Genomic DNA, 27,774 nt, shown 5'->3' on the forward strand with positions numbered 1-27,774 from the left:
TGTGGTTTGGGCGTAACGTGAAATAAACCAATCAGAGCGTCATCCAACATTCCCTTTAAAAGCAGGTGCGCAAGTTCCATTATGGATTGCTATTATTATGGCGTATTTACCAGGCGCACGCCAGGAGCGGTTCACAGCCGAGGAGACTGATGTTCTTGTAAGAGCAGTGAAAGACAGAGAAGTTGTGTTGTATGGGGATGGGAGAAACCCACCCAAAATACCGTCGGTTAAACAGGCGTGGGAGGAAATAGCCACAATTGTTTCATCGATTTTTTTCCTGGTTCTTGACGGACAAACATATGTGTCAGATGTCCTTATATACATATATGTCTTGCCACTATTGGGCAAACAGGTCTGATCCTTAATTACTACAATTAGCCTGAATAATTTGTAAGCTAGATTTATGCCTATTTTTTCACATCTTCGTGGCACACCACAATGATTTCCGTCATCTCATGTGTTAATATTTTTTTTAAGTGTAACAATTTATGATTTGCAAAAATAACTGTTGCATCTGTGTAGATTACATGAGCAAAGTGTATGCGCGTTGTGCACGCTATACATTATGGTCAAGCATGCGCCCTTAAAATAGCATAATGAACAACGCGCAACGCGCCACTGACTTTAGACTAGGTTTTTTCTGGTCAGTGGCGCAATTGTTTAATGGAACAGCAAAATAGCACCAGGGATTGTTTGCGCCGGAACACGCCTCCTTTTTTGCGCTGAACCGCCCAGGGAGCGCAAGTTCATTCACTAGTTTAGCGACGTGCTTCTGTGGAGGGAAAAGCGCGCTTCGCGCGGGTGCAAAATAGGAATGACACATGCGTCGGTGTACAAAGTCAATTGCGCTGGGTGCAAGATAGGGCCCTTTATGTTCCTCCTGAAATCAGAAAACAAGTCCTTACCTTCTGCCACAGTGAGAAGATTTCCGAAGTCTCCCATAACATTGTGGACGGGTGGTGGCTCAAAGCTCTTGACATTGCCTAAAGTAAGGAAGGGTTCATAGTCTGTCGACAGATCAGCAAGGCTGAGGAGGTAGTGGCTCTGTTGAGTGTGCAGGTTTGACCCTGATACACAAGTGTGCAGCACCTAAGACAGCAGAACAGTGAATTAAGTACACCGGTAATAGACTACAAAAAGAATGATTAAAGAAGAAGAAAAAAAAAAAAGATTTGAGGGGCTAATACAGAACCCTGGGGGACACCTTTGGGAAAAAAGGATGATTATTTATTTAATAATGAGCTACATTCTTTGTTGTTCTAGACTGAATTACAAATAAAAAGTGTAATGCATAAGATACTAATGGCATTGTTTAGATGTTAGTGCATTTTGAAAGCCTAATGAGAATTAGTCAAATAGCGAGCTCTGTTAGGATCAACAACTCACTAATTACTTCAGCCATGAAGACACTTTCCTTGGCACTCCACTGAGATGCATTAAAAAGAAATCTGTAATAGATTGTAAAATTGTTGTAACACCCAGACGGTGTGGTTGAGCACTACAGGGCCGCCATATGGAGATGGGACGATATTTACAATGCTAAGCCAGGAAACCCAGCGAGAGGGGCTTTATGGGCTAATAATCTATTTCTCCAGTGATATGGGAGTGTATCGATGTGCAAAAACAGATGGCCATGGCTCTATTGGCTGGAGAAGATAAGACACAGTCCAGCACAGTTTATCATAGTGCCTGAACAGGTTTGCTCTGTTTGATTTAATTAAGGCTTTATCCCTTGGCTCATTCTCGAACACCGCACACTCACGCAGCAAACAACCACTCTGTAAGCTACATAAACACCATCAGATATAATATATTAATGTTGTATAAATACCTAAAAATAAAACCACATAACTTTAATTTTGCCAGTTAGTGCCATTAGTGCCATCTGGCTCGAATGGAAACTGCTGATAAATCAAATGTACAGGTCATTCAGAGGTGTCATGGATCATCTCTCAATGTAAATCAGTAACAGACCATCTAACAATGGACTTCAGTCAGGCCATATTAACTTGTAAGGGCAGAATTTCTTGAGTCATAAACTGACTGTTTTTCCTCTTAGGAAACAAACTGGGACAAAATAAAGCAGTCATATTGTGACAAGAAGAGGGGAAAAAGCAAACAAATTTAGGAAAAGTCATTACTTTACTTAAGCGTTAAAACCACTTTTGCCGGTTCTAAAGATTCAGAGCAATTTTCATTAGTCTATAAATGTAGCAAGTGGCACTTCTCAAACTGTGCTGCATAAATGAACCAAGACTCCATAACATTAAAGGACAGTCATTACCAATTATTATTTGAGTAGTACTATAAGCTTGAGATGCTAATCATTATTTCTGGCACTTAACTGAGACACGACACTCAAATGTGCGAGTACTGGTGTGCTCCACTGGTGAGGGTTATGTACATGTGCTCGTGTTAGACGCTATTCAGCTCTGACAAATGAGAGATTAAAGTAATCCCACTGAGCATATAATAACTAGCGGAAAATGATTAACAGTCAAACGAGTGCAGAGGAAAACAAAGGACATTTATTCTTCCCTTTCCCCCTTTGCAGCAGGTGCATTTTCTCTCATATGATGATGAACTGAATTCTTGAGTTCAGCATTCATTGGTAAGCTTATCAATCCAACAATGGGACATTTAAATAATTTGGCCATTTTTTTTCTGGGAGCATGACATCTGCACAAAGGTCTGTGTCTGTCTGCATCTGCACAACAGGCCGGGACTAATATCTCATTTATTCTGTGCCCCTCAATGCCCTCTCATTAGTGTCTGATGACTAAATATGAGCTCTGAGGGGGCGAGTGCATTTATATTAGAACGCACACACATGCATTGGAATATTTCAGCTTTAATTTGAAGTAACAGACTAGAGTATGCCTGTACCCACCCTATAAATGTAGTCGAGTAGAGGGGCTTTTTGCGAGGCGGGGTCGTCCAGCACTGGCATAGTGATGGGCTCCAGCAGGATGGAGAGGGGTACGGCCATGCACCAGTCCAGCAGGCACAGCAGTAGAGACACCATTAACTAGAGCACACGGAGAAAGCATTCATTCAGCACACTCTTGACACGACCACAAAACAATCAATAAACCTGCCAAAGACAAGCTGTTAGGAAGAATGGAACAACGCGTAGAAACAGAGAAAGTGTGGAGTGCTGCTCATCCTGAATTCCCATGTCCAGCACTTCTTACACAAACAGAGATGTTTTGCTTGCTCACCTTTTTATCTGCCTCAACTGTTGAGTGTTCAGCACTGGGCAGAAGAAACGCTATGGTTGCTACAAATATCTACAACAGACGAAAACTGGAGATTAGGCAGGCGCCCACACACAATACTGCAACAGATGCATCATGCTGAGGGAGATGGTTTGTACCTCTATAATTCTTTGGGGAAGGGACGGATCCAGTCTCTGTAAGTGCTGCCAGTGAGAAATCAGTAGCTGAAAGATGTCACAGGCCACTTTGGCCACCACCTTATTTCCAAACTAAAAGACAAAATTACATTCACTCTCACGTTACAGTCCAGACAAAATGAAAAAGATGAACATAAAAAAGGCATGATTTTATTACTTTTTCACTAAATGAGCATGATCATGAAGAAAGACATTTCTTATTTATCTGCAGAATTTACTATAATGCTAAATAGGTAAGGTTACTGAATAATATAATATTATAATATACACTGCTGTTCACATTTTGTTTCTTTTTAAAAAGCTTTATTTGAACAAAAATGTCAGTCAATTGTCATGTCAAGACATTTATAATGTAACAGAAGCTTTCTATTTCAAATAAATGCTGTTCTCACTTTCTATTTATCAAAGAACCCAAAACTATTAAAAGTGTTTTTACACTCAAGGTGGTTACACTCAAGGTGGAAGTTGTCATTTGAAAATGAGTTGTTTCTAATGACTTGACTGCATTCCAGATAATCTTTCCAACAATACTGCAATTTAACAATATAGTATTTACTTTGGTGTTTTATGACTTTTCTTAATAAATACACAAAAAAGTGCAAAACTTTGACAAAATTTGATTTGATATTTTATTATAATAATTTTATAATTTCAGAATACAAAGCAAAATTTTTTGACTAATGACCTTTGCTTCCATCTACTGGTTAAATTGACTTTTTTAATTTTACATTAGAGTCTAACACAAAACTATATTTTGTTTCGTCCCATTAAAAATAACATTTAAATTGGATCACTTTTAGAGCTTTAAAGTGCTGGAAATAGTTGTGTGGAATACTTGAATGTCACTGAAAAGTGCTTGAATTTCTCTCTCAAAAGGTTGTACATTAATTTCAGGGGTTTTATGCAATAATATTAGACTATTTTTACCACAACACCATAGTATAGGCTAGTTAGCATTACTGTTTCTGGTTTTCTGCGTCAGCTTTGTTTGATCTGTGCAGAATTTGAATGCTTCTCACTAGATCTGATATATATCTGATATATATCTGATATATATATATATATATATATATATATATATATATATATATATATATATATATATATATATATATATATGATGGATGAATGTTTTGGAGGCAGTGTGTACGTGAGGTTGTATTTATTTTTTAATGTGCCAATTTTCAGCTGAAAATTTTCAGTCTGAAATTTTGCATGTTTTTTTTTTTTTGTATTTGTCATCCTTTTTCTCTCAAAATGCATGCTATGGATGTGAAAAAACGCAGAAAACAAACCCAATCAGATTTTTTTTTATTATGGAAAAAAGTTTCAGAGGAAATTTTCACAGACAGTGTATAAACACGATTAGCATGACGTGAGGTTGTATTAATTTCTTTTTATGTTCAAACTTTCTGACTTAAAGTCATTGTACACTGAGGGCAAAATTTTGGCATGTAAAAAAAAAAAAAAAACACCTCAGGTTGTGTAAATCACGTTTACACACTGCCTACGAAAATTTTGTCTGTCATAAAAAAAATTTGATCAGTTTGATTTTCTGCGTTTTTGCATTGGTGGTACGCATTTTGAAAGGAAAGGATGACGAATCTGAAAATTTCAGACTAAAATAATCAACGGTCACGATGCGCTGCGCAAAGTAGTAGTACGAATTTCGTTAGGCTTTTGTTTTGTTTGCCATTCGAAATTTCTCACATGCAACAGAAACGTAAAAATTTATGAGTTGGGCAACGAGGTTGCGACAGTGTGACTGCTCAAATTTTTTTTTGTCGCACCGATCAGAAAAAAATAAAAATAAAATAAAAGTCCATTTGGCGGGTAAAAAACAAAAAGGTTTTAATTAGTGGTGGGCCGTTATCGGCGTTAACGTGCTGCGTTAACGCAAGACTCTTATCAGGCGATAAAAAAAAATATCGTCGTTAATCTATTCTCAAAGTTGGGTTGGGAGCTGGGTCTATACTAAGCAAGCTATGATGACTTTCACCTTGATATTTTATATAACCGACTGGCTGAGGCCAGCCTAAAAAGATGCTCAGGACAGTTGACGGGCCACTGCTGCACATTGTCACGAAAGCTAATCTTTTTCACATGTTTTTACGCCTTACCGCTTGTCGATTTAAACATTAAAGCATCCAAAAACAAGACACGGAAAAGCTGAACGGAGTAACAGTTAGCTGTTACTCGCGCTGTGTTCGGTGCGGAGAGAGAGAGAGAGAGAGCCACGTGTCACGGACAGCAACACTGAACTGAGCTCTCTTCTGCCAAGAGAAAGGCGTCTCAAAACACTTGAACATCAAATTTGCTTATTTTTGCTCTTGTGCCGACAAATACATAAAAAAATTTCAAAATATCCACCTTGGAAATTATGCTCGAAAAAACTGTCAGTTATTTCTTAAGTGAAAGTAAACAGTTGAGGAAAAAAATGGGATGTGTATTATATTGGATGCGTTCATCGTCTCTTAAAGTGACCGCGCCTAATTTAGCTACTGGCTGCTGTAATGTTAATCCAAGAAAATGAAAATGAAAATCACTCACTGCTCTTGACTGAATTTCTTTGTAGTTTAACAGTCAAACCAAAAATTATTCAGACACCAGATATGATATTTGATATATATAGCAAAACTGTAATAATGTGAGAAATGTTGAAGGTGTCTGAATAAATGTAGGTTTGATTGTATATTTCATTTTTACATTGAAGACTATCCAGTGCTATTTTACATTTGATTATTTGGTTTCTGTACCTTGACACCTACAAACTTGAAAAAAACTTAAACATTGGTGTGAAACAGGCGTAAGGTTGATTGTACCTTGTGCAATGTGGAATTAGTTTACAGCTTTTTCAATCACTTTGTGATGCATTTTGAAAACAGGAGGTGAGCCCTTTTTCTAATGCACCACCTATCTTGATAAACCCCTTCTCAAAGACTTACTGTTTGACAATTTTATTTGGGTAACACACATATTCTGAATGCCTTCGGCAGAATTCGAATGCGCCATTTTAATCTAGATTAATTTCAAGATCACAGTGAGATTAATCTAGATTTTTAAAAAAAATAATCTATGCCCACCTCTAGTTTTAATACAGACCATTAAAACAGACTAATATGACTTCAGAATGAAGAACAGATCAAATATAATCACCTTCAGTGTGACACCCAGGACGTTAATGGCATCTTTGACCTGATGGTGAGTTTCGGTCTGCCTGAGCTCCTCACACACCCACAGCCCCAGACTGCAGATCGCTACACACCTAAAACATGGTCAAACGCCGCCAGATCATCAGAGGCCCAACGGAGCAGCCATTCATATCATCAACATTGTAAAACACATAAGTGTTATTGTTCACATGCATGACATTTGAATAGGAACAAAATAAAATATCAAAAATGAATGCAAGATCACTGGAATTACGTTACTTCGGAGAACATTAGGTAAGGAATGATCTGGTTGTGCAATACCTGGCTCCTTCACATGTCTCATTGCGTGCTGTCTTCAAAAGAATGTTCACAAGGTAGTCCTGCAGATAGAAAGCATGACAAAGACAGTTAATGCTAATACATTTGGTAACATTTTAAGGCTTACAGATGATTCAAGGTTCAGTTTTGCTGTCATGTGAGCATGGTTTACATATTTGTACACCACATTTTTTGAGATATACAGTAGTTCACCCAAAAATGAAACCTTTTCACACACCATTTCAAAGCAGGCATAAGGAAACTCATACTGATTTTGACAACAATATAAATCCGGTTGAGCAATGTGACTATGAAGATGCTAGAAATACTTAAATGATGACTGAAGGATTATAATTAATATTAGGTTAATGTTTGTATATACTTGGTTAATTTCAAAAAGGAAAAAAGTGTGTCTCACCATGTACTTTTATTTATCTATTGATTTGGTACATGAATATTGTTGGTTTCAATATTATATGAAATTTGAAACATTTTAAAGCCACCTTAACAGTTCATAATATGTTTGTTGCAGTGAGAGTGAGAATTATTAGATATGTTGCAGTAACGAACATAATTCAGCAAGAATTAACATTAGGTGCGGTGTATCCTTGCTGTTATTAAAATCCAGAAGTCAAATGAAAGTAAAAACCATGATTAGATATGTGGTATAAAAGTGAGATTTTATTACAGCATACCTTCATATCCTCTTTGCCAACTACAATATCCTCAGATCCAGGAACAGACTGCAAAGAGGGGATCTGTTGATAGAGGTTAGGGAAGCACACCAGCGAACCAAGAACTGTCTGAGCCTCGACCCGTGGAGCCTGACATGAGCATGAATGGAGAAAACACCAACATGAAGCTGTGCTCTTCTGTGTGTAGTGTAGGTGCAGACTGACAGGACCAGTGGTACCTCAAAGGAGTCAGTGTTGAGGACACGAGCAGCCGCGGTGATGAAGTCTCCCACCAGCATGGTGAAGCCCGGCAGGCCCAGGAAGAAGAAGCGTGGTGAGCACCACCTAATCATCGTGTTCAACACATCCTGAGCACATCAGAACATGAGAGAGGAGGAACAATAAAGAAAATCATGTTTTTTGGATGAAGTACACAAATCAAGTACTTGAATAGGTAAGGATATACAAAAATAAATAAATAAAATAAATAAATATATATTACTCGATTTTACCGATAGATGGATACACTGAATATGTACTGATCTGCACATTCATGCATTCATCAAAACATGCACTACAAAAATGCTAAACTTCAATATACTACAATATCTATCCATGTGCTGTCAAACTATTTATCGCAAATTAATTGCATACATAATAAAAGTTTTTGTTTGAATAATATGTGTGTATGTTCTTTGTATATTTATTATGTATATAAAATACACACACAATACAGGACATATTTAGAAAATATTTATATGTATTTACATGTATCATTTATCACCAGTAAAATATGAGGTGCCACAAGGATCTGTCGTAGGTCCTCTGCTATTTTTAATATACATGTTGCTTCTTGGTAATATTATTAGAAAATGATGGATTAGTTTCCACTGTTATGCTGATGATACTCAGTTACATATCTCAACGAGACCAGATGAAACTTCAAAATTATCTAAGCTAACAGAGTGTGTTAAAAATGTAAAAGATTGGATGACAGATAATGTTCTACTATTAAATTCGGATAAGACAGAGATATTACTTATTGGACCAAAACACAGTACACACAATCTTGTAGATTACAATTTGCAACTAGACGGATGTAATGTTACTTCCTCTACAGTCAAAAATCTGGGTGTTATATTATACAGCAATTTGTCTTTTGAAAATCAGATTTTCCATGTTACAAAAACATTTAAAACATTTTCCCATATTAGAAACATTGCCAAGCTATGAAACATGTTATCTGTTTCTGATGCAGAAAAGCTAGTTCATGCATTCATGACCTCTAGACTGGACTATTGTAATGCACTGTTAGGTGTTGGACTTCATCTTCAATAAACAAGCTACAGGTAGTCCAAAGTGCAGCAGCTAGAGTCCTTACCAGGTCAAGAAAATATGATCATATTACCCCAATTTTACAGTCTCTGCACTGGCTACCTATTAAGATCTGTATCAGTTACAAATTATCATTACTTACCCATAAGGCACTAAATGGTTTAGCTCCAGCGTACCTAACTAGCCTTCTACCACGTTACAACCCATCACGCTCCCTGAGGTCACAAAACGCTGGACTTTTGGTAGTTCCTAGGATAGCAAAGTCCACTAAAGGAGGTAGAGCTTTTCCTAATTTGGCTCCCAAACTCTGGAATAACCTTCCTGTTAATGTTCGGGGTTCAGACACACTCTCTTTGTTTAAATCTAGACTAAAAACGCATCTCTTTGGCCAAGCATTTGAATAATGTATCTCATAATTTGTGACTGCAGTTGTATCTGATCAAATGTGCATTCTTATTCTTTAGCTTGGGTTAAACTAATAAATTTTACTTTGTTGGAACAGCAGCTACGCTAATAATGTCTCTAATTGTTTCTCTGTTTTACATAACTAGGATTTAAACAAGTTTCAGTCTGTATCCAGAACACCTGAGAAGAGATGATGCTGACCCCTCAGAGGACATCAGATGATGCTTACCCTGAATCAACAACAGAACTAACAAATTTTGCTATAAGTTTGATTGCATTAGAATAATTGCTGTTAATAATGTTCGTTGTCTGTTTAATTACATCTTTAATTGATTTTCCTGTACATTTCTGCCATATGTACTTAAACTGAGTCACCACTGATAAGCTACTACTAAATATTATAGAAACATTAATATTCTATAAAGTTGCTTTGCAATGATTTGTATCGTAAAAAGCGCTATACAAATACAATTTAATTGACTGTCTATTTATATTCATATAATTAATATTATAAATATATATTTTATAAGCATAACATATTTTTTCTGAAATGTGCCCATGCATGTGTTTGTATTTATATATACATAATAATGATGTGATTCTGCAATAACTTAATGTGTATGATTAATAGAAAATTAATAGTTTGACATCTCAAATGTCCAAACCTCTATGAGTTTCTGTCTTATGTTGAACACAAAAGATAATATTTTGAAGAATTTTGAAGAACCAAACAGTTTTTAGTCCCCATTGACTTTAATAGTAGGAAAATAAATACTTTGGAAGTAAACTGTTTGTTTTACAGCATTCTTCCAGCATTCTTCCAAATATCTTCTTTTATGTTCCAAACTAAACTCAGAAACTCACACAAAACTTAATACTCTGTGAACTATCCCTTTAATATGAATGTAATACTGTATGTATCTCAATGTGTATGTGCCATGTAATAATCAATACTAAAATTCAGAATAAATAACTTGTTTCACACCATCAGTCACACGCACATTTAAGGTCAATACAAGTCAGACAGACATGAACAACTCAGTGCCTTGGAAAGTAACTGGATCATTAAGTTGTTCAGATCAAGAATGAATCTTTCACTGTGTTTTGGTACAGATTCATAATCACAACTAGAACATTGTTTTGTGTTTCAGAGTGGGTCTTCACGTCAAAATAACGAGGAACAAGAAGTGTGCCAAAAAACAAAACTAAAACCTCCAATAAATTACATATAAAAAAATGTAGAGTAAACCTATTTTTTACTGACAGATTCAGACTCAGGTTAACCGCATACAACATTTCGAGGCACAATCTCTGGACTTCATGTTACTTTGAAGGTAACATTACATAACTCAGTGTATGTTTTAACCACTTCACAAACCACCAACCATTTCTGTCTCCCTCACACCAGTTTCTTGAAACCAGTGTGCCATGTGCACGAACAAACAAATGCATAAACAAACACGGCTGCTCCGTAACTGCCACAGTCATCTTCCTTAATTGAATCCTTTGTAAACACTGTCAGAGGAAGAAAAAAAAAACACCAATATAGGCAACCTAGCAGCATAAAAAGAGTCCTGCTGAGAGGGAGATGTGAAATTGGTGGAAGCGGTGCATCTGCAGGGACATTTTACCCTCATTCTGCAATAACTGACCTTTGCAATGCTTAGCAACCAGTAGTAATTAAGCGCCACCAAACTGCTGTGTGATTACCCAAAATAAGCATTTTGGAGGAAGCGGCAATTCTGCAAAGCGGGACTATTATGCAGCGGTAAATACGACTAGCACAATCTGAAACTGCAGCATGTGTGTCTGTGACAATTTGACATGGCCAAACAGTTTAAATTGGCTACGTTTACATGCACAATTTGGGGTTTAATCGGACTGAATTCATTACAATTGATGAATCTGAATGTAGTGTTTACATGAACACAAAAAAATAAATATCAGGCTGATTTATGCTTTTATATGTCACTAACTTAAAATCAGAATAGTTTTTTTTTTTTTTTGACATTCGCACACTGCACAAATATTTTTTTTTTCTTATACTTTTTAATAGCAGAATTAATGTGTATCTATTTATGGATAAACATACATATAAACCGCTGTGCTGTGCTGTACATTAATTTATACAACACTTTATTCAAAAGAAAGAACCACTCGTTCTATGAGGCATACGTCATTACTCTATTTCTGCGTCATTGCATATGCGCAGTTCAGATTCGGGGTTCAATCGGGGTAACAAGCACTCTCAATCATATTACTCAAATTATTATATTATCATATTATTAGTATATAATTATAATTATATAGTATATAATTATATTAAATTGTATATAATTATATTATCATATTATGAATCATATTATTAGGGTTCCTGTAGCTCAATTGGTAGAGCATTGGTTCGATTCCCTGGGAACACACGATAGGTAAAAATTGATAGCCTGAATTCACTGTAAGTCACTTTGGATAACACCGTCTGCTAAATGCATTAATTTAATGAAATTTTTTATTTAATACAAAAGGAATAAACCACCCCCTTCAATCAGATGGAAATCGGATCGATTAAGGTGTTTACGAGGTGTTTAAGTCCGATTGAGCCGTCAATCCAATTAGAAACAGATTATTTGGTTGCATGTAAATGTAGCCATTGTCAGAGCAGTGCAAAGACATTTACATGTACAGACACATGGGTGAACGTGCCACGATTTGTCCCTTCCATCTGAAGACACTAGATGTGCTGCAGATCTTAGACAAATACCTCAGTTTGTGCCCTTTATATGACTCCAAACGATGGAGGTAAAAATCAATGTGCTGATGGCCAGTGTGTATTTACTAAATCCTGCCAGCAGTACGACAGCTGTTATTCTGTTGACTGTTCTGTTCCTATAGTGGTGCACAAAGAAAGGTTTGATCATTAACTACAGCTTCGGTTTGATCAGGGTTCATGCACGGATACATTTCACAGCACACGGTTTCATGCACCTTTTACTGCTGTAAAACAAATGCTTGTACTAATCATTTATTTTAAATTATTACATTTATTATACATCAGTAAATACTGATGTATGAATCACTCAGAGGGTTATGTTGTGCTGGTTATTCTAATTGTGAAACAATAATTTTCAACTGATATAAAATCACCATAAAATTGACAATATGTATGTATTTAGTTATTTTATGATGCAATGTTAATTACACCCACATCATTATTAATTTACAATAAACATGTGCCCCTTAATCTTCAGTGATGCACAAAACTTGGTGTAGATGCCAAAGCTCTTTAATGGTACAGAACTTTATAGTTGTTCGTAAGATTTTAACAGTTGTTCAATTTTCAGTGCACCAGAAAGGAACAACAAGTGTGTTGAATTGCAGGCCATGTCCAGCCCAGTCCATGCTGTTTTTGCGTGTTCTTCCAGAAGTGTGTAAGATGTGTACTCTAAGCTTAACTTTAACAGCTCCATCGAGTGGATGGTAAAACTACAGCAGAAGAGATGCACTTCTGCACGACCGTCATGCTGTCTCTGAGCTCTATCTGGCCTTCAAATCTGTTCTTGTGTGGATTTGAGGGAGACTTCAAGTCAACAGTGACACAAATGGACACCATTATGGACACACAACAGTGTGTAGATCCACAACGGTGGCCAAGAGCACTTTCGCTGTCTTTCTTGTCCAATCTCCATTGCAGCTCAACATTTGGGGAGCTCTTATTTTCTGACCAAATGATAAGAAACAGAAATAAAGAGTAAGGCACTCCATCGGCCGCAGTGCAGTGCCAGCACACACACACACACACACACACACACACACACACACACACACACACACACACACACACACACACACACACACACACACACACACACAGGAGATCTGAACATGTTTCATCACAGTGCATTACCACCAAAACCACAAAAACAAAAAAAGAGAATATGTCCAGATCAGATCAGACTAACTCTCTTTTGATAATTCAATAATGATTCTTTGAGAACGTTTAGGAGAGAAGCACGTGATCGAGTACAGAATCAGACAGCTTTAGAGAGTCTCTACTGCAATCACAAAAAGCAGGACTGTTGCACCATCTAGTGGTCGACTGCATGAAGTTTTTTTAATGGAATAGTTTAGATTAAATACTTAAGCTCTACAAGCAGAATTTATGGCATATCATCAACAAATCAAAAAAGATGTATCTCTAAAAATGAAAGAGAAGAGAATGAAAAACAATAAAGCAATGCGTTTTCAATTTAAGACTAAGAACAGTCTTTGTTATTGAGATGTACAGCAGTCTAAAACCCCTTTTTTATTGGTGGAAGTACTTTTTCTTGATTAGTATGATTTCTTTAATTTCTCTGGAGCGTCCACAACTCATGTTCATTTCCTTTTCTGGTGTGATTGCATATATATTTATAATCAATAATGTGCCAAACAGAAGTGTGAACCCAAGAACAGAGCACTAGCAGGTTTAATAAAACACAGCTGTACCTGATCGTCGCTGGTGAAGCCTTTGTGCATGACGTGGTAGAGGTGCACCAGGAAGTCACTGTTGGGCAGCACGTCCTGATGTTTGGTCATCATCTCACAGATCAGCTTATACGCCTGGAGCTTCCCAGCCTTGAACTCTGACGGCAGCATGGTAGCCTGAACACACACATCACAAGTCATTCAGTTCTCAGTGTGCCAAGAGGTCCAGAGTAAATTCAGCAAAGCATAATCATGACTTCACTGTGCTCTGTTTGCATTCCACCTAGTACTTTACATCTGACTGCTTCTCTCTTACATTTTCATAGAGATGAATTCCCAATAAAATTCACACCAAGAATGATCCCCATAAAGATAACTATAACAAAAACTACATTAGCAGCCTAATGCAGAAACCCAAGAAAAGAACCCCAGTTATAATCTCGATCGGGGGCAGATTATCACCAGGTGTAGACAGGAATGTTTCACGACTGAAGCTCTAGCAGAGAAATGTTTGTGCATTACCTTGAAGAGCCAGGAGGCCAGCATGCGCAGAGGAGGGATGAACAGGGGTCCGGCCACGGCTGTGTCTGCATCCACTCTGATCCCGAGATTATCTCTGATCTGAAACACCGGTTCAGGATCTTTCGCATTTCATTTCTGAGTTACCTGTAAACAAGGCTTTGTGGGGAACGGAGGGCACCTACCTTGGCCAGCTTGTGCCAGAGCTCGTAGAGGTAACTGAAGACCTTGGCGTGGATGCGGGCACAGCGGATGCTGTTCACATCCCCCAGGATCCCCAGGATCCTCCTCCAGAGGACGAAGGCAGAGTCAGCGTGCCAACCGGTCAAGCTGCCGCCGGCGATGATGCTGACGTCATCGGCCAGAAACTCACTGCTGTCTGCAGACACAGAAGAGCAGACAGTGAGCAACTAACAGCTTTGAAGGCTTGAAGGATCTTCTGCTGGATGTTGGCTTGGGTAAGAAATAAATGGCGTTTAGCCCTATAAAGTCTACAATCTCTCTATCTATCATATTTGATTACACACATCTCTAAGGTTCCTAAATGATCAGCATGATCAAAATTTAGCTGGAAAAGCTAACCCTAACCTAACTTTTCTTCCAGAGTCTGATTGATGCCTTTAGTATAATATTTTCTCCCTTCATCTACCTCTTACATGTGTCTCATTTAAATATCATCTTACTGAGACAGTATTGGGAGATATAGAGTGATGACGACGGATATTTATATCATTTTATGTTAGTATCTGTGATACAGTTATAAAGATCTCATTGATTAACATCACAAGCGATCAGAATTTCATCTTACTTTTCGGTCACATGAATATTAGCATCTGCACCAAATTGCTTATTTTCGCTCAGTTTGTGTCTCTGAATAAAACTGAGGTGTTTTTTCCTGCTGAGCTCCTCGTTCTCACTCTGTTATACTATATGAGCCTTAAAAACTCATTTGGGAGAGCACTATAGAGTATGTTTTCATATACGGTTTACTTTATTCGTTTAAAAGCGGTGTCTAATAATTAATAAGACAGAACTGTTAAACTGAGACAGCTAACTAATGAAGTGCACAGTCAAGATAACAGTCCCACTTCTGACACATCAGCTAAAGTCATCATCCGATGCCAAGAATTAAAAAATGCCATGTTCCCGTGGTTTTCATTTTGATTTAATGTTGGTCAAGACGCTGTCCTAGAAGAAACTGCCTGTGTGAAGGTCTGGAAATATGCTGCCTTGGACGGATGGAGGTAGAGTGAAGCACACGAGATGAGTTTGGTCTGAGGGAGGTCGAGAGGATGAGTGTAATACCCAGACGGTGAGACACATTCATGGCATCCTCCAGGAGCTGAGGGCCCTCACAGCAGCCATGAGGCAGGAGGAGAGCCGGAGACACTGGGGGACAATCAGACCCTACACAACAACACAGTGATGGATGGAAGGGTGCTGGAGTCACATTTACACAAACACACTTAACCACACACGAGGCACAACAGCTGATCCTGATACAATCATTGAATAATCAGTAGCAGACGCTAAGATGATTTAAAGCAGTGCTTCTCCACCTTATTCCAAGGCCTGACCATAAACCTCAGGGTTAGAGGCTTTATGAATGGACTTCAAGGCTTCCCCGCTTTTTAACCACTGAATTTACATGAGATTTACAGTCGTTTGTGATTTACTAAATAAAAGGCAAAAATTTACTAAACTTTCATGCAATATATATTTAAAGTTTGCAATGGTTGTGATACCATGTCACACTCTGCAGTCCCTTTTTTAAAGCATAAATTCAACATATAAAAAAAATAAATAAGAAAATGTAAGACTTTTTTTTTTATTTATTACAGTATTTTAATTTGGGGGGGGGGGTGACCTTTGCATGAACTTGTTTACTGTCTCACACATTTACATATCATGTGTATGTAAGGATTTTTTCCACACAATTTCAATCCAATGAATAAACAGTCATTATAAAAAAATTTATATTAGCTTTAAAATTGTACACATTTTTATTCATTATTTAATTAGTGTTTCTCAAATACCTAGGTTTTCCAAGGCACTGGGATTTTTTTTTTATTTATAAATATATACATATAGAATAATAATAATAATAATAATAATAATAATGAAATAAAAAATAATAATAATATAAAAAACGATACATAATTAAATATAAGTTTCAGAGAAGATAAATTAAAATAATAACTATTTTTATTTTTTTATATATTATTTATTATCTTATTTTAATTTTTGTTTTTTAAACAATTTGTAGCATCTTGATTCCCCTTGGACATCGGGCTCCTGGTTGAGAACCACTGATTTAAAGGAACATTCTGGGTTAAAAAATACTGTTCTACTCACAGCAGCAGTGGTAACCTAGAGTATGGATAATAAACCGTTTACAAATATTGTGTTTTTTGTTTTAATATGCCTATACATGTATACACAAGGCATTTTTTCTAGCACCAATCTTATGCTAATATTTATAATCTTTAAGCGTATAATGTTTAAGTTTCAATAAAGTGTGATGACTTGTCTATTTGTAATGTTTATTCTGGTGCTGTATCATCTTACAGAATTTAAGTGCAATGTGCTTCATTTTTTCTATCTGGTAATCAATGACAGAATCCCACTGATGCTGCTGTTTTTATCCCAGACTATTCCTTTCATCATATGGCATTCTGCTATCATCATCATTATAAATACTGAGACCTAACTAGTGGTCAAGAACAAGACGACAGCTTGCACAGTGGTGTGGGTTGACACAGACGGGACACATGAGTGCTGGGTAGGATGGAGGTTCAGAGGGGAGTTGTGGTACCTGCCAGTGCTTCAGTGTGGCTGAGCAGGAGGCTCCTCTGGCTCACCGTGTCCACAGTCACACTCATGCTCATGCTCATGCTCGTGTCATGTGTGGAGGGAGAGTCCGGCTCCTCCTCGACCGCGTGCCACGCCAGCAGACCCACGTCAGCATCGTTCAGAAAGCCATTAGACGTCTCACTGCTCACACTCTCACCTGACAGAAGAGAGGTTATGTCGAGTTATCACAGATCTCTGCGGTCTGTTATTCCCTGATAATGTATAACCATACAGAGCGCTCATACAGCTATCTGAAGATGGTGCTTCTTTTGTGTCTCTCATAACACACACCACACACTCAACCTCTTCTGTTTCATACAGACTCATTATTTTTGAAAGCTCTGTGTTTAGTGAGCTAATAAAATATATAATATGTACATTTTCAGTTAAGTCCAATTATTTACTTACATGACAAGTAGCCATAAAGGCAGCATAATGTACATCTATACAGGTATGTATGTATGTGTGTGTGTGTGTATATATATACACACACACAAATACACACACACACACAGAGATAGATACATTATAATTATTAGTTAATGTGTTATCTTATTATAGCATTATTTTGTGAATTATTTCTAATATAACAAAATTCCTATTGATATTTGCATAAATACCAATACATTATGTATATCAAACTACCTTACTATTCTTTATTTTAATTTAAGGTAATTTACATTTGTTCTATTAAAATGAAGCATTAATCAAAAACAAAACAAATAAAACTTAATTTTGACATTATTATTATTATTTTAAGTAGTAGTAGTAGTATGGTATACAACCAAGCAAAAACAAGGTTTTCTTTTAACAATAAGAACAGAAAGACTCCAGGAGTGAGCATCGAACAGAGCTCACTTTTCTCCCGTAGTTTAATCTTCAGAAACGCTGGGGCTCCGTCTGCAGGAGAGTCCAGATCTGCTGGACTGCTGCTCCGCCGGATCACAATCTGAGAAGATCCACATACTTCAATACATTTAGCAGGTGAAGAATCATTTACTAAATCTATGGCCGTGCAATGTTACTGACCGTGGGAGCGTCGCTCTCTCTCTTCCCTGCAGAGCTGCTCTCAGACACAGACTCCTCTCTCTTCTGACCTGCAGTTCATACAGCAGCCCACATATCAGAAACCATGCTCCCTGCCTGGGATCGTCAAGAATATTCCTACAGCACACTAATACTTACTCTAAGTTACACTGGCTAACATGACAACCATCCAATGCATATATTTTGATTAATGGCATCTTTTTGCATCAGTATCACTAATATCAATACAGTATAATCTGTCCCTTCCTGTTGAGATTTATGTAAATAAGCTTACAGTCTATCTGCACCTTTTCACACAATTTGAGAAACAACAGCTGTCCACAAAAATAAAAGCTCTTTACTTGTTGCAAAAATAAAGATTTAAAATACAACCCACATTAAAGCAGCAAATGCAACATGCCGTTTCTCTCTCTCTCACTCTTTCAGTTTTTTTTTTTATTTTATTTTTAGAAAAGCTGTCAGAAAACGGAAAAGCTCAGTCATTTTAGGCTGTAAAAACCAGTCACCTGACATCCTGCTGGCACTGTTTTTTGTTTTTCTGAAACTACTGAAGAAGTGACGAGATTCCCGTGATTCTGCATCATTTAACACACATACTACATGTTCATGAGTGTAATGTGTGTGATTGTGTGGATACCTGGGAAGGTGTCGGTGATCTGCTGTGTGATGTCAGAGGTGCTGCTGCTGCGGGGCAGAGGACTGTCTCCATCCCCCATCTCACATTCAGACAGCTGACACTCCTCCACGTCTAGAGGACAAACACACACACACACACACACAGTCACCGATGCTTCACCTGAATCACAAGAAATACGTTCTATTCATAGGCCCCTTTCATATTGACAGGGCAAGCATGCATGCTGAAACTCTGATCATAAACTGTGCTTTAATAATTAAGAGGAAGTTTGCAACAAGCAGTTCTGAGGGCAGTAATGGAAAACACCCTCATTTACACGATGATATAGAATCGAGCAAAAGAAGTAATATAGTGAGCTTAAACAGTTTTTGCGGCTTTCCCTCTGGTTCGTGAGGGTTTCAATCTCAGACTGTCTATACATTTTTCATGCTCCTGCAAAGGTGCGTCTAGACATACTCTTTGATTCAGTTCTTGGAGCGTGAATGAAATGAGTGAGTGTTTCCATTAGTGCTCTCTGCGCTTCCTCTGGTGTCTGCATTGAAAGGAAATAGAAGTATCCTTGGAAAAACAAAGCATTTATACAACGGCTTTTTCTTGGCTATGCTAAATCTTAATTTAAAGCAGATGACGGAAAGACAGAAAACAGGAAAAGAAAGTTCTGTGCCAGAGACAGGAAACAGGAAGTTACCTGAGAGTCTGTGAGAGATACCAGGTAAGAAATAGCTGACAGTGTGGAGCAGCATGGGCACACTCTTAGTGGCCGGCAAAGCCTCACAGAGATGCACACAGTTGCTGATAGACTGACTTCGCTTAGCTGCCCACAGAAGCAGAGGAGAGAGAGCACAGGGGAGAGAGAGAGAGAGAGAGAGAGAGATGGGGAAAAGGATCAGTTGCATTCTATAGCTCTGGTAATAGCAAGACAATTTATTAAAGGTGAAGCGGGTCATTTCTGTGCCAGAAAACTACACCAATATTTAGGCTTCAGAATTTGTAAAGTTTTGTTCATTTGTAAGATTATTCTGATGAAGAAACCTTTCTGCAACAATCCAAAAGCCAATGGAAAATCCTGTTGTTTTTTGTGAAGAAGCTAGCTCATGGGTCAGCCAACACTGCTCAGACTGATGGTTTGTTAGAAAGACCCTATTAATAAGCTTACTTTGAAATGTCTCTGCATTTTGAACTGGAATAGGAGACAGTATTTTATAATTATAAAAAATGACACACTTCAGCTGTAAATGACCACGCCTGCAGTTTAAAATAGAGGTAGTCGTTGAGGGGGTTTGAGTTTTTTGTTTTGTCTATTGATGTTTTGTAAATGCCAATATTATTTGCAAACTGAAATCAAGTGGGATTTAAGCAAAACGATGATGGAAAATACGATTATGCCTACAGTCGTGTTTCTCAGACTCACAAACATAAAAAAGGTCCAAAACAAGTGCATACCAGAACCAAATGTATTTTTACTAGAAAGTCAAACAGAGGACACACTTTGAGGATTTCTAACCGCGCTCTCGTTCGGCTCATGGCGTGCTTTGATACTCAATCCCCGAGAAGGAAATATGAAGCACATTATTTCAAGTTTGCTCTGCCAGCTCTGATAAGACCAAATATACGCATTGTGTTTTGTTGGCCACTCCATGTCACGTCTGGAGAAGAGCCGTGAAAGCGGAGCGCTCTATTATTCCCTCTACGGCGTGCTTTAATTACCGCCTTTTCTTTCCAGATTACATCGCTTTCGCCGAGTTACCTATTTATGCATATTAATGAGCATTAATTACGCTCTTAATGAAACTATCAAAAACAGGCAGGCAGTTTGATGAGGCGGCTCTCCTAACGAGGAGGGAGGACACTGGGCTGTTTGAAGATCAATGTAGGAGAAATCCAATTAGGCAAAAGAAAAGCCACGTCGTTTCATGTGCGCACACACACCATCGAGGATGTTTCTGGGGGCGGTGTGTGTGAGAGGCGTCCTTCAGTCTCAAACGCATCTGCTCCAAACTCAACAAGCTCTCCACCACAACGAGACACAATCATCTCCAAACCAGGAAAGATTCAGAGGGAAATGTTTATGTGCATGTGCGTGTAAGACCAAAGCAACAGAAGAACTTCGGATGGGATTGTGGAATGCAGTCATAAAAAAGTATTTTACAGCAAAAGTTGTGACATTGGGTCCTCCATGTTTTAATTTTAAGATTAAAGTTCTGTCGTGTGGCACTTCACAAGACCAAAATAAAATTATTCAATTGTTGACGTTTTATGAATTTAACGGATTAGACATGGCTTTTGTTTATTAAAATTTAATTTAACCATTAAAACAGAATTCAGAAAAGCTGAAATGTGAAAAAAATTGGATTTGGAGAAAGACAAAAAAACTAAAAAGGAATCTTGGAAAAAGAAAACATCTTGGTCAAATAAGTTTAGAATGAAGTGAATAACACAAAGCAAGCTGTGAGCAAGTCCCCCTGCAGACATCTGCGATAGACTGTGTTCATCCGGAGAACTGATCCGGAGGAGTGCTGCAGACAAACTCTGACCTGAAGCTTTCTGCCTGACATTGTTGCGAGCTTTCTCCACAGCAGGAGCTCCAGTGGTGGTGGCACTGCGAAACCTCATGGGCTCCTGAGCGCCCACCTGATCTCCAGAGCTCCTCCAGCTCAAGGAGAACGGCCGCGCTGCATCGGTGGACTTCTGGGAGTCCTGCGACACTCCTGAAACACACACACACACACACCTCATTACTACTGTGACTGTCTCTGATACAAACCCAGGGGTGCTACTAGTATTACCTATTAAATGCATCCTTTTCATTTCATATTTGTGAATAAAGCAATGCATTAGCTTATTTTTAAGCATGTGCCACCCACCCCTGCCCCGCTGCTTCTTCTCCTTCTGTTCTGAGAGTTTGTCGAGCGGTAGGTTGTGGAGGTCCAGGCCGTAGACGTGACGGGCCAGTACTGCAGTGAGAGAGTCCATGATGCTGGCCCACTCGAACACCAGCTCCTCCCAGTGGCTGAGAGAGGACAGCACAGCCAGCAGATCGTCCCACAGCTCACGAGAGATGAACACGGTCAGGTTGGCCCGCACCCACGCCACGAAGATCGTCTGCAAACGACAGCAGCGCACACAGCCACATCAACTACAGCATCATACACAGCAGCAATAACAGTCTTACAAGCATTACAAAGTATAAAATAAATACAGTACAGTACATGACCAATGTCTTTGTGACTGCCCTTCGATGATCCAATTCAACCATACTAAGCACAAATTACATGTGATAATTTTTGATATTGCTGAATAGTGTTGAGTTTTCTTCTCCTGCATCATATTCTTCATGTAATTAGTTTGAGCTGCGCTTTCTAAATTTACATTTCCTTCACCCTGAGGTGTATTTATTTCACTTATGTTCTGAAAAGGGCTTTTACATTTGGAAAACATTTGTTTTATAAATGCATCACTGCTGAATAAATGTAATCCTTTCAACTGGGGAAAGACATTAATAAAACTAAAACAAAACAAATAAACATGATATAGCATTACATTTACCTCAGGCAAGTCATTCAGTGTTCACAGCTTGTTCGTTCATAGAAGAAGAGCATTTTGCTAAATAAATGCATAATATTGTATATACATTACATTTTACTTAACCTGTTATATATGTATGACAAGAGTATATGCCAAAATGAAAGGAAAACATAACCTTTACAATTAGATTTATAAGTGACATAAATTTTCCATGTTTTCATACAATGCCTAAAAAATTAACAGCAATAGAATCAAATAGATGTTGAAGCTGAATGGTTAAATCTAACAAATTAATCAAATCTAACAGGATTCTGTTGTTAACTGTAACCTAATATTATATATATATATATATATATATATATATATATATATATATATATATATATATATATATATATATATATATATATATATATATGTGTGTGTGCAGTAATTGAGCTCTCTACTAAGTTTATAGCATAGCTGAGAAAAATGTTAATCATAACTGGATTCATTTAGAGACTGTGACTTTAAATCCAAAGTGTTTTTTTTTTTTTACCATATACAGACTTTATATAGGATGTATTTCTGCGATGTGAGCCAAGAGGCATTGGACTATAAGGAGCGGATGATGAGGTTTTACAAAATGAAAAACCTCTGGTTGTGGCTTTAATGCATCTAATTATTAGAAAACCTAAATCGGTTGCTTGTGTTTGCTTCAGCCAGTTGAACCGTGCGTACAATGTGTGCACATGATCAGATTGTTTTGAGCCTGTGTGAAGCCTTGGGTTGTTCGTGTCGTACTCACTTTGAAGAGGATGCTGGCCAGGCTGTGGGCGAACGTGTCTTTCCTTTGGTTCTCCTGTGGCCTCTTCATCACTGCTTCTGTGATCCTCAGTAACACCTGCAGCAACTGCTCCCTAGAATCATACGACGCACACAATCAGCTGAATGTTTGTGAACCAGAGCAGAGCTCTACTGAGGTTCAGTGCCTGACCAGGTGGGGCGGTTCATGTTCTGCTCCATGATAATGTGACGGTAGACGCTGAGCACAGCTCTGCACACCTCCAGCTGGTTCTCCAGCAGCTTGGGCACATCCTGACACGGCTCCAACAGGAACACGTTGGCAGAGTTTGTCAGGAACACCTGAGGACACACGGGACAGCTCATTGTCAACGACGCAGCAGGTGTACGTTTGGAATAACTAAGATTTTTGAACACTTCTGTCGTGTTGAAATCCAGGTACTAGTTCTGTATTATAATTCCCATCTTTTTTCTTTTCTTCATTTTTTTGGGGCTCTATTTGACCCACATATTTTTGTTCAAGCAGCACAACACATTTGTATTTTTTATTTATTTGTTTAAGCCTCACCTGACCTCAGCTTTCATGAACGATAAGATCTACCTACTGAAGAATTGATGGAAAAACACATCCCAGATTGTACTTCCAATCTGAGGCCTTCTATTTAGTATTTTAATTAGTGATGCACCGATCATAACCGATACAGAATCACATTTTCTTTTCATTTTTGAATAGCAAATTGGCTGATTCTGAGAGTGATTTTTTAAAGAACATTTTTTATTATTGGCTATTTGCTTTATAAAATAAATAAAAAAACTAACTGGCCTTAAACAAAAATATCTGTGCCGATCTGAAATTAGAGGCAACCACAGCATTTAATCACAATCCAAACAAAGATGCTGCACGCATGTTGCACGAGCAGTTGATTTTGATTTGAATTAGATTGTATAATTTCAGGATTTAAAACAAAAACAGACTTTAGGTTTTATTTATTTATTTTTATTTGCTGCATAAAACCATAGACTGTATGAAATAAATCACATCAGCATGAAACAGAAACAGCAGATCTGAATGAGGCGCGAGCTCTCTCTCTGACAGCAGGTGGCGCTTATGAACCAGCCGATATTTCGTTTACTTGGTTACCGCCGTAAACAAAGCAGTGCTGCGCTTCAGACAGAGGTAAGAGGAGAAGAAAATGCCATTGCCATCAAAACTTCTCAAGACAGTTCTCTTCAGTGATACATTAACATAACCCTATACGCCCAATTAAAAACTATATTTAAATTTTCTTCCCATATTTCGAACATTATGAACACAGTGGGCTATTATTCTTTGCCTGCTTACAGTTTTTTCTCCTCTTTGCACTTGTCTTCATCATCTCTGACCTGTTAATGTCCTGTTGATAGACTCAGGCGTGATGTATTTTTCTTTATCACTGCCTCAGTAGATCCCGAAATTATCAGAAAAATACAGTGTAAATGTACTGCATCTTTGTTCTTATTTTACTGTTATTTTCAAGATATCTGGGATAGTGATAAATATTTATCAGTCAATCGTGAGCACTGTTGTAGAGTTACATTCAAGCTATTTTAAGGAATGAGAATATTTGTCATTTAGCTTTCTTGCTTTCCTTCTTTCATTTTTTAAAAACAGCATCTATTTGAAATAACAATAATAAAAAAAAATGTATCACTGCTAATGTCTAATAAGTTATACTTTTATTATTTATCAGTTTATCAGTTGCTTGATTTATTATATTTATACTACATTTAATGGAATGTTAAAAATATGACCAAACATGACACACAATTAATAAGGATAGAAAATATTTGCTTCCATAAAGGTAAAAATACACCTGTAAATCAATGTAAAGGGGCAAATATTATGTTTTAACAGAAAAGGTGAGGTCTAAGATGAAGAGTGGGGAGACGCAGAAGAGTGTTAAATGCCCCAGGGGGATACGCTGGTGTAAAATGTTTGAGAACCACTAGGTTAGGGGTAGAAAATATGGTTTGGTCAGTATAAAAGTAATAGAAGTCTATTGACAGAAACAGATGTGTGTGAGCACCTGGAGGGTGGGCTGGACGCCAGCCTTCACGTTCTGGTTCTGTTCTTCTGTCAGACAGCCTCTGCTGATGGCACTGCTGAAGGAGTAAGTGCGCCCCCAGCTGGACGAGCGTTTGTGTCCATGAGTCTCCAAGACCTGACGGGTTGATACAGAGCAGGTGAGTGGAAATAACTTCATGAATCAGCACCAACAGCATTTTGTGCCTGAGTGTACCTGCACGTGCGCAGTGTCTGTCTCAGAGACGAGGTGCTCTTCCTCTACATCTTCCTCCTGGCTCGTTGTCTCAGGCTCAGCCATGAAATTAGGCTTTTCCTGCAGAATCCACTTCCTATATACTTTGATCACCTTGCGAGTGGCTGAAGCTTCACAGGCCGGCAGAAGGAAAGCCTAAGTAATGACAAAAAACAACAGGGACTTATAACAGGGACTTTGGAACTGTTTGATACCAAGGGTCCTCTTATAAAATATAAAAAAAATGTAAAACAACAGTAACACACATTGTTTCAATTCTGATCAAAAATATGAGCTTAATCTAAATAGACAGATAAATATAAATATTCAGATGTAAGCAGTTAATATGATTCTGGCCACAAGGTGGCAGCAAAACACAGAACATCTGAACAAAACTTCAGTTTTCTGATACAAATCATCAACTGATTAACTGCTCAATTAAGATGTATGTATTCTAATTGTGTGTATACGTACAGGTGTAAAAATCTACAGGTAAAATCTACTTATTGAAAACACAATAGATGTTAAATAATGTTCTTTGTTTTCCCTTCCTGTCATTGGGCAGCCTATATAAAAATTAAATGCTAGATACAGTCTGTCTAACCATAATACCATACCATAAAACCAATAATAAGGTAAAATTTCCAGAGGAGGAAATATATATGCAAAATGCAGGACTTTTAATTATAAAGAAGCCTGAAATACACCAGGACTCTTATTTTGAAAACAGATAAGGGAGATAAAATTATTTGCACTCTTAGGACAGAATTTCCATTGAATTCAAACAAATTCAATATACTTGCATACATATCATATCGTTACTTATGTAACTTAAAATATACTGCAATATGAAACAGCTGACAATAAAAATACTAATACTGAAATTAGGACTTTTTATTGTTCGGGTCACCTTATCTCTAACCAAGTAGACTATGCCAAAGAAACGTGAACATGAGGTGACATGATGTAAGCAGCAGAAGCACACGGTCTCTGACCTGATGGAAGACCTCGTTGACGAAATTGACGTTGTCTCGTGTGGAGAGCAGGATGGACTGCACCATGTCGTAGACGGGGCGATGCTCCTCCTCGATGCTACACAGACTGGAGTTACTGCCCCTGCGGTCCGACAGCGTGCTGCTGTTCGAGTGGCTCTTCTCCTGTTCCACAGGACCGTTGGGCTCCGAGTCCGAGCTCTTCTCCAGACTGACCCCGCCCGCAGTCACAGTCTGACCACAAACACAGCAAATATACAGTACAAGATTTAATAAAAATTTCTAAGACTTCACCCATTTTTAAATACAATAATATAAAATGATATAAAATAATAATAATTAAAAAAGTGTCTACACTCCTTGGGAAAACACAAACTTAAATGAAAATAAATAAAAAGTACATATATAAACAAACAATGTTGGTTCTGAGGCTATTGTTGTAATGCAACATGTTAATAAATCTAATACATGAGAAGAGAACGCCGCTCAAATACGAGATGGCAGAGAACACCTATATTTTGCCAACCGCTTCGTATTCATATGCACCTTACTTATATAGAGGACAATATGTGCTTCTATTAGCAAAAAGCCATTCTTAGATAAAGCAATAAACCCCAAGAAGCCGTGGTTTACAGTGAATTTATAACAGCTAAAGGGCGTTATTTCATATACTTAGTAAGGTTTTACAGAATAAAAAAGAGCAAATAAAGTGTAATGATATTAATAAAAACAGTATTCTTCCACCAAACATCGTAGATCCTCAGAAACAGTTGTGGTTGCAACAAATGCTTTACAATGTTTTTGCATCTGCACTTTTTTTTTTTTCAAAAGAGCTATTTGTTTAAATAAATAAATAAATATACAAACAGCATAAGGGTGAGTATGTGATGACGGAAATTTCAATTTTGGTTTTATTGCTCCTATAATGAATTTGACAAATTAGTTTCAATTAAGAAAACATATATTCCATTTTAGTGAGACACTCAGATGATGTGTGTCCATGTAGCTACAGTAGTTGACAGTGAGACAGCGCTTCTCAGTCTTCCTCCCACCTGGATGATCTTAGGAAGCACCTCTCCTCCGTTCTTAGAGCTGCTCGTGGCCAAGTTCACATACTTCTTCTCCAGGAAGAAGTTAACGAGCCACGTGATGAAGGCCACGCGAGGAGCCAGATACTGATCCCTAGTGCAGTATGTGCTCTCACTGTTACGAGTCACAGGGACGTACAGGGGCTTTGGTCTGTGAATGGGAAGATCTATGAGAGAGAGAGAGAGAGGGGAAAGGAAAGGAAATAAAATTAAAAACAAGAAATCTATTTTGAACCATTGCTTTGGCACAGAGCCTGTCAGAGCACAGCACTG

At 37.8% G+C, this 27,774-nt stretch overlaps 1 protein-coding gene across 5 annotated transcripts in view; it reads right to left on the minus strand.

Moving 5' to 3' along the window:
• Positions 1–27,774, minus strand: part of LOC127976228 (ral GTPase-activating protein subunit alpha-2) — a 154,197-nt gene that overhangs the window by 55,499 nt on the left and 70,924 nt on the right. For 2 of the 5 annotated variants that reach the window (XM_052580506.1, XM_052580509.1), the window contains exons 9-33: positions 27,466–27,668; positions 26,417–26,647; positions 25,404–25,577; positions 25,191–25,325; positions 23,318–23,466; positions 23,129–23,240; positions 21,681–21,918; positions 21,351–21,524; positions 19,505–19,630; positions 18,817–18,927; positions 18,162–18,229; positions 17,991–18,081; positions 17,095–17,289; positions 15,585–15,686; positions 14,465–14,658; positions 14,283–14,381; positions 13,782–13,937; positions 7,799–7,927; positions 7,581–7,709; positions 6,889–6,947; positions 6,572–6,680; positions 3,377–3,487; positions 3,222–3,290; positions 2,891–3,028; positions 906–1,089 (exon numbers count right to left, since the gene is read on the minus strand). In XM_052580506.1, coding sequence (XP_052436466.1) covers positions 906–1,089; positions 2,891–3,028; positions 3,222–3,290; positions 3,377–3,487; positions 6,572–6,680; positions 6,889–6,947; positions 7,581–7,709; positions 7,799–7,927; positions 13,782–13,937; positions 14,283–14,381; positions 14,465–14,658; positions 15,585–15,686; positions 17,095–17,289; positions 17,991–18,081; positions 18,162–18,229; positions 18,817–18,927; positions 19,505–19,630; positions 21,351–21,524; positions 21,681–21,918; positions 23,129–23,240; positions 23,318–23,466; positions 25,191–25,325; positions 25,404–25,577; positions 26,417–26,647; positions 27,466–27,668 — 3,486 coding nt within the window. The remainder of the gene's footprint in view (positions 1–905; positions 1,090–2,890; positions 3,029–3,221; positions 3,291–3,376; positions 3,488–6,571; positions 6,681–6,888; positions 6,948–7,580; positions 7,710–7,798; positions 7,928–13,781; positions 13,938–14,282; positions 14,382–14,464; positions 14,659–15,584; positions 15,687–17,094; positions 17,290–17,990; positions 18,082–18,161; positions 18,230–18,816; positions 18,928–19,504; positions 19,631–21,350; positions 21,525–21,680; positions 21,919–23,128; positions 23,241–23,317; positions 23,467–25,190; positions 25,326–25,403; positions 25,578–26,416; positions 26,648–27,465; positions 27,669–27,774) is intronic. The other 3 variants (XM_052580508.1, XM_052580510.1, XM_052580507.1) reach the window with 2 other exon arrangements.

The sequence above is a fragment of the Carassius gibelio genome, chromosome B17 (assembly GCF_023724105.1).
Source record: "Carassius gibelio isolate Cgi1373 ecotype wild population from Czech Republic chromosome B17, carGib1.2-hapl.c, whole genome shotgun sequence".
In the NCBI taxonomy this organism is placed as follows: domain Eukaryota; kingdom Metazoa; phylum Chordata; class Actinopteri; order Cypriniformes; family Cyprinidae; genus Carassius; species Carassius gibelio.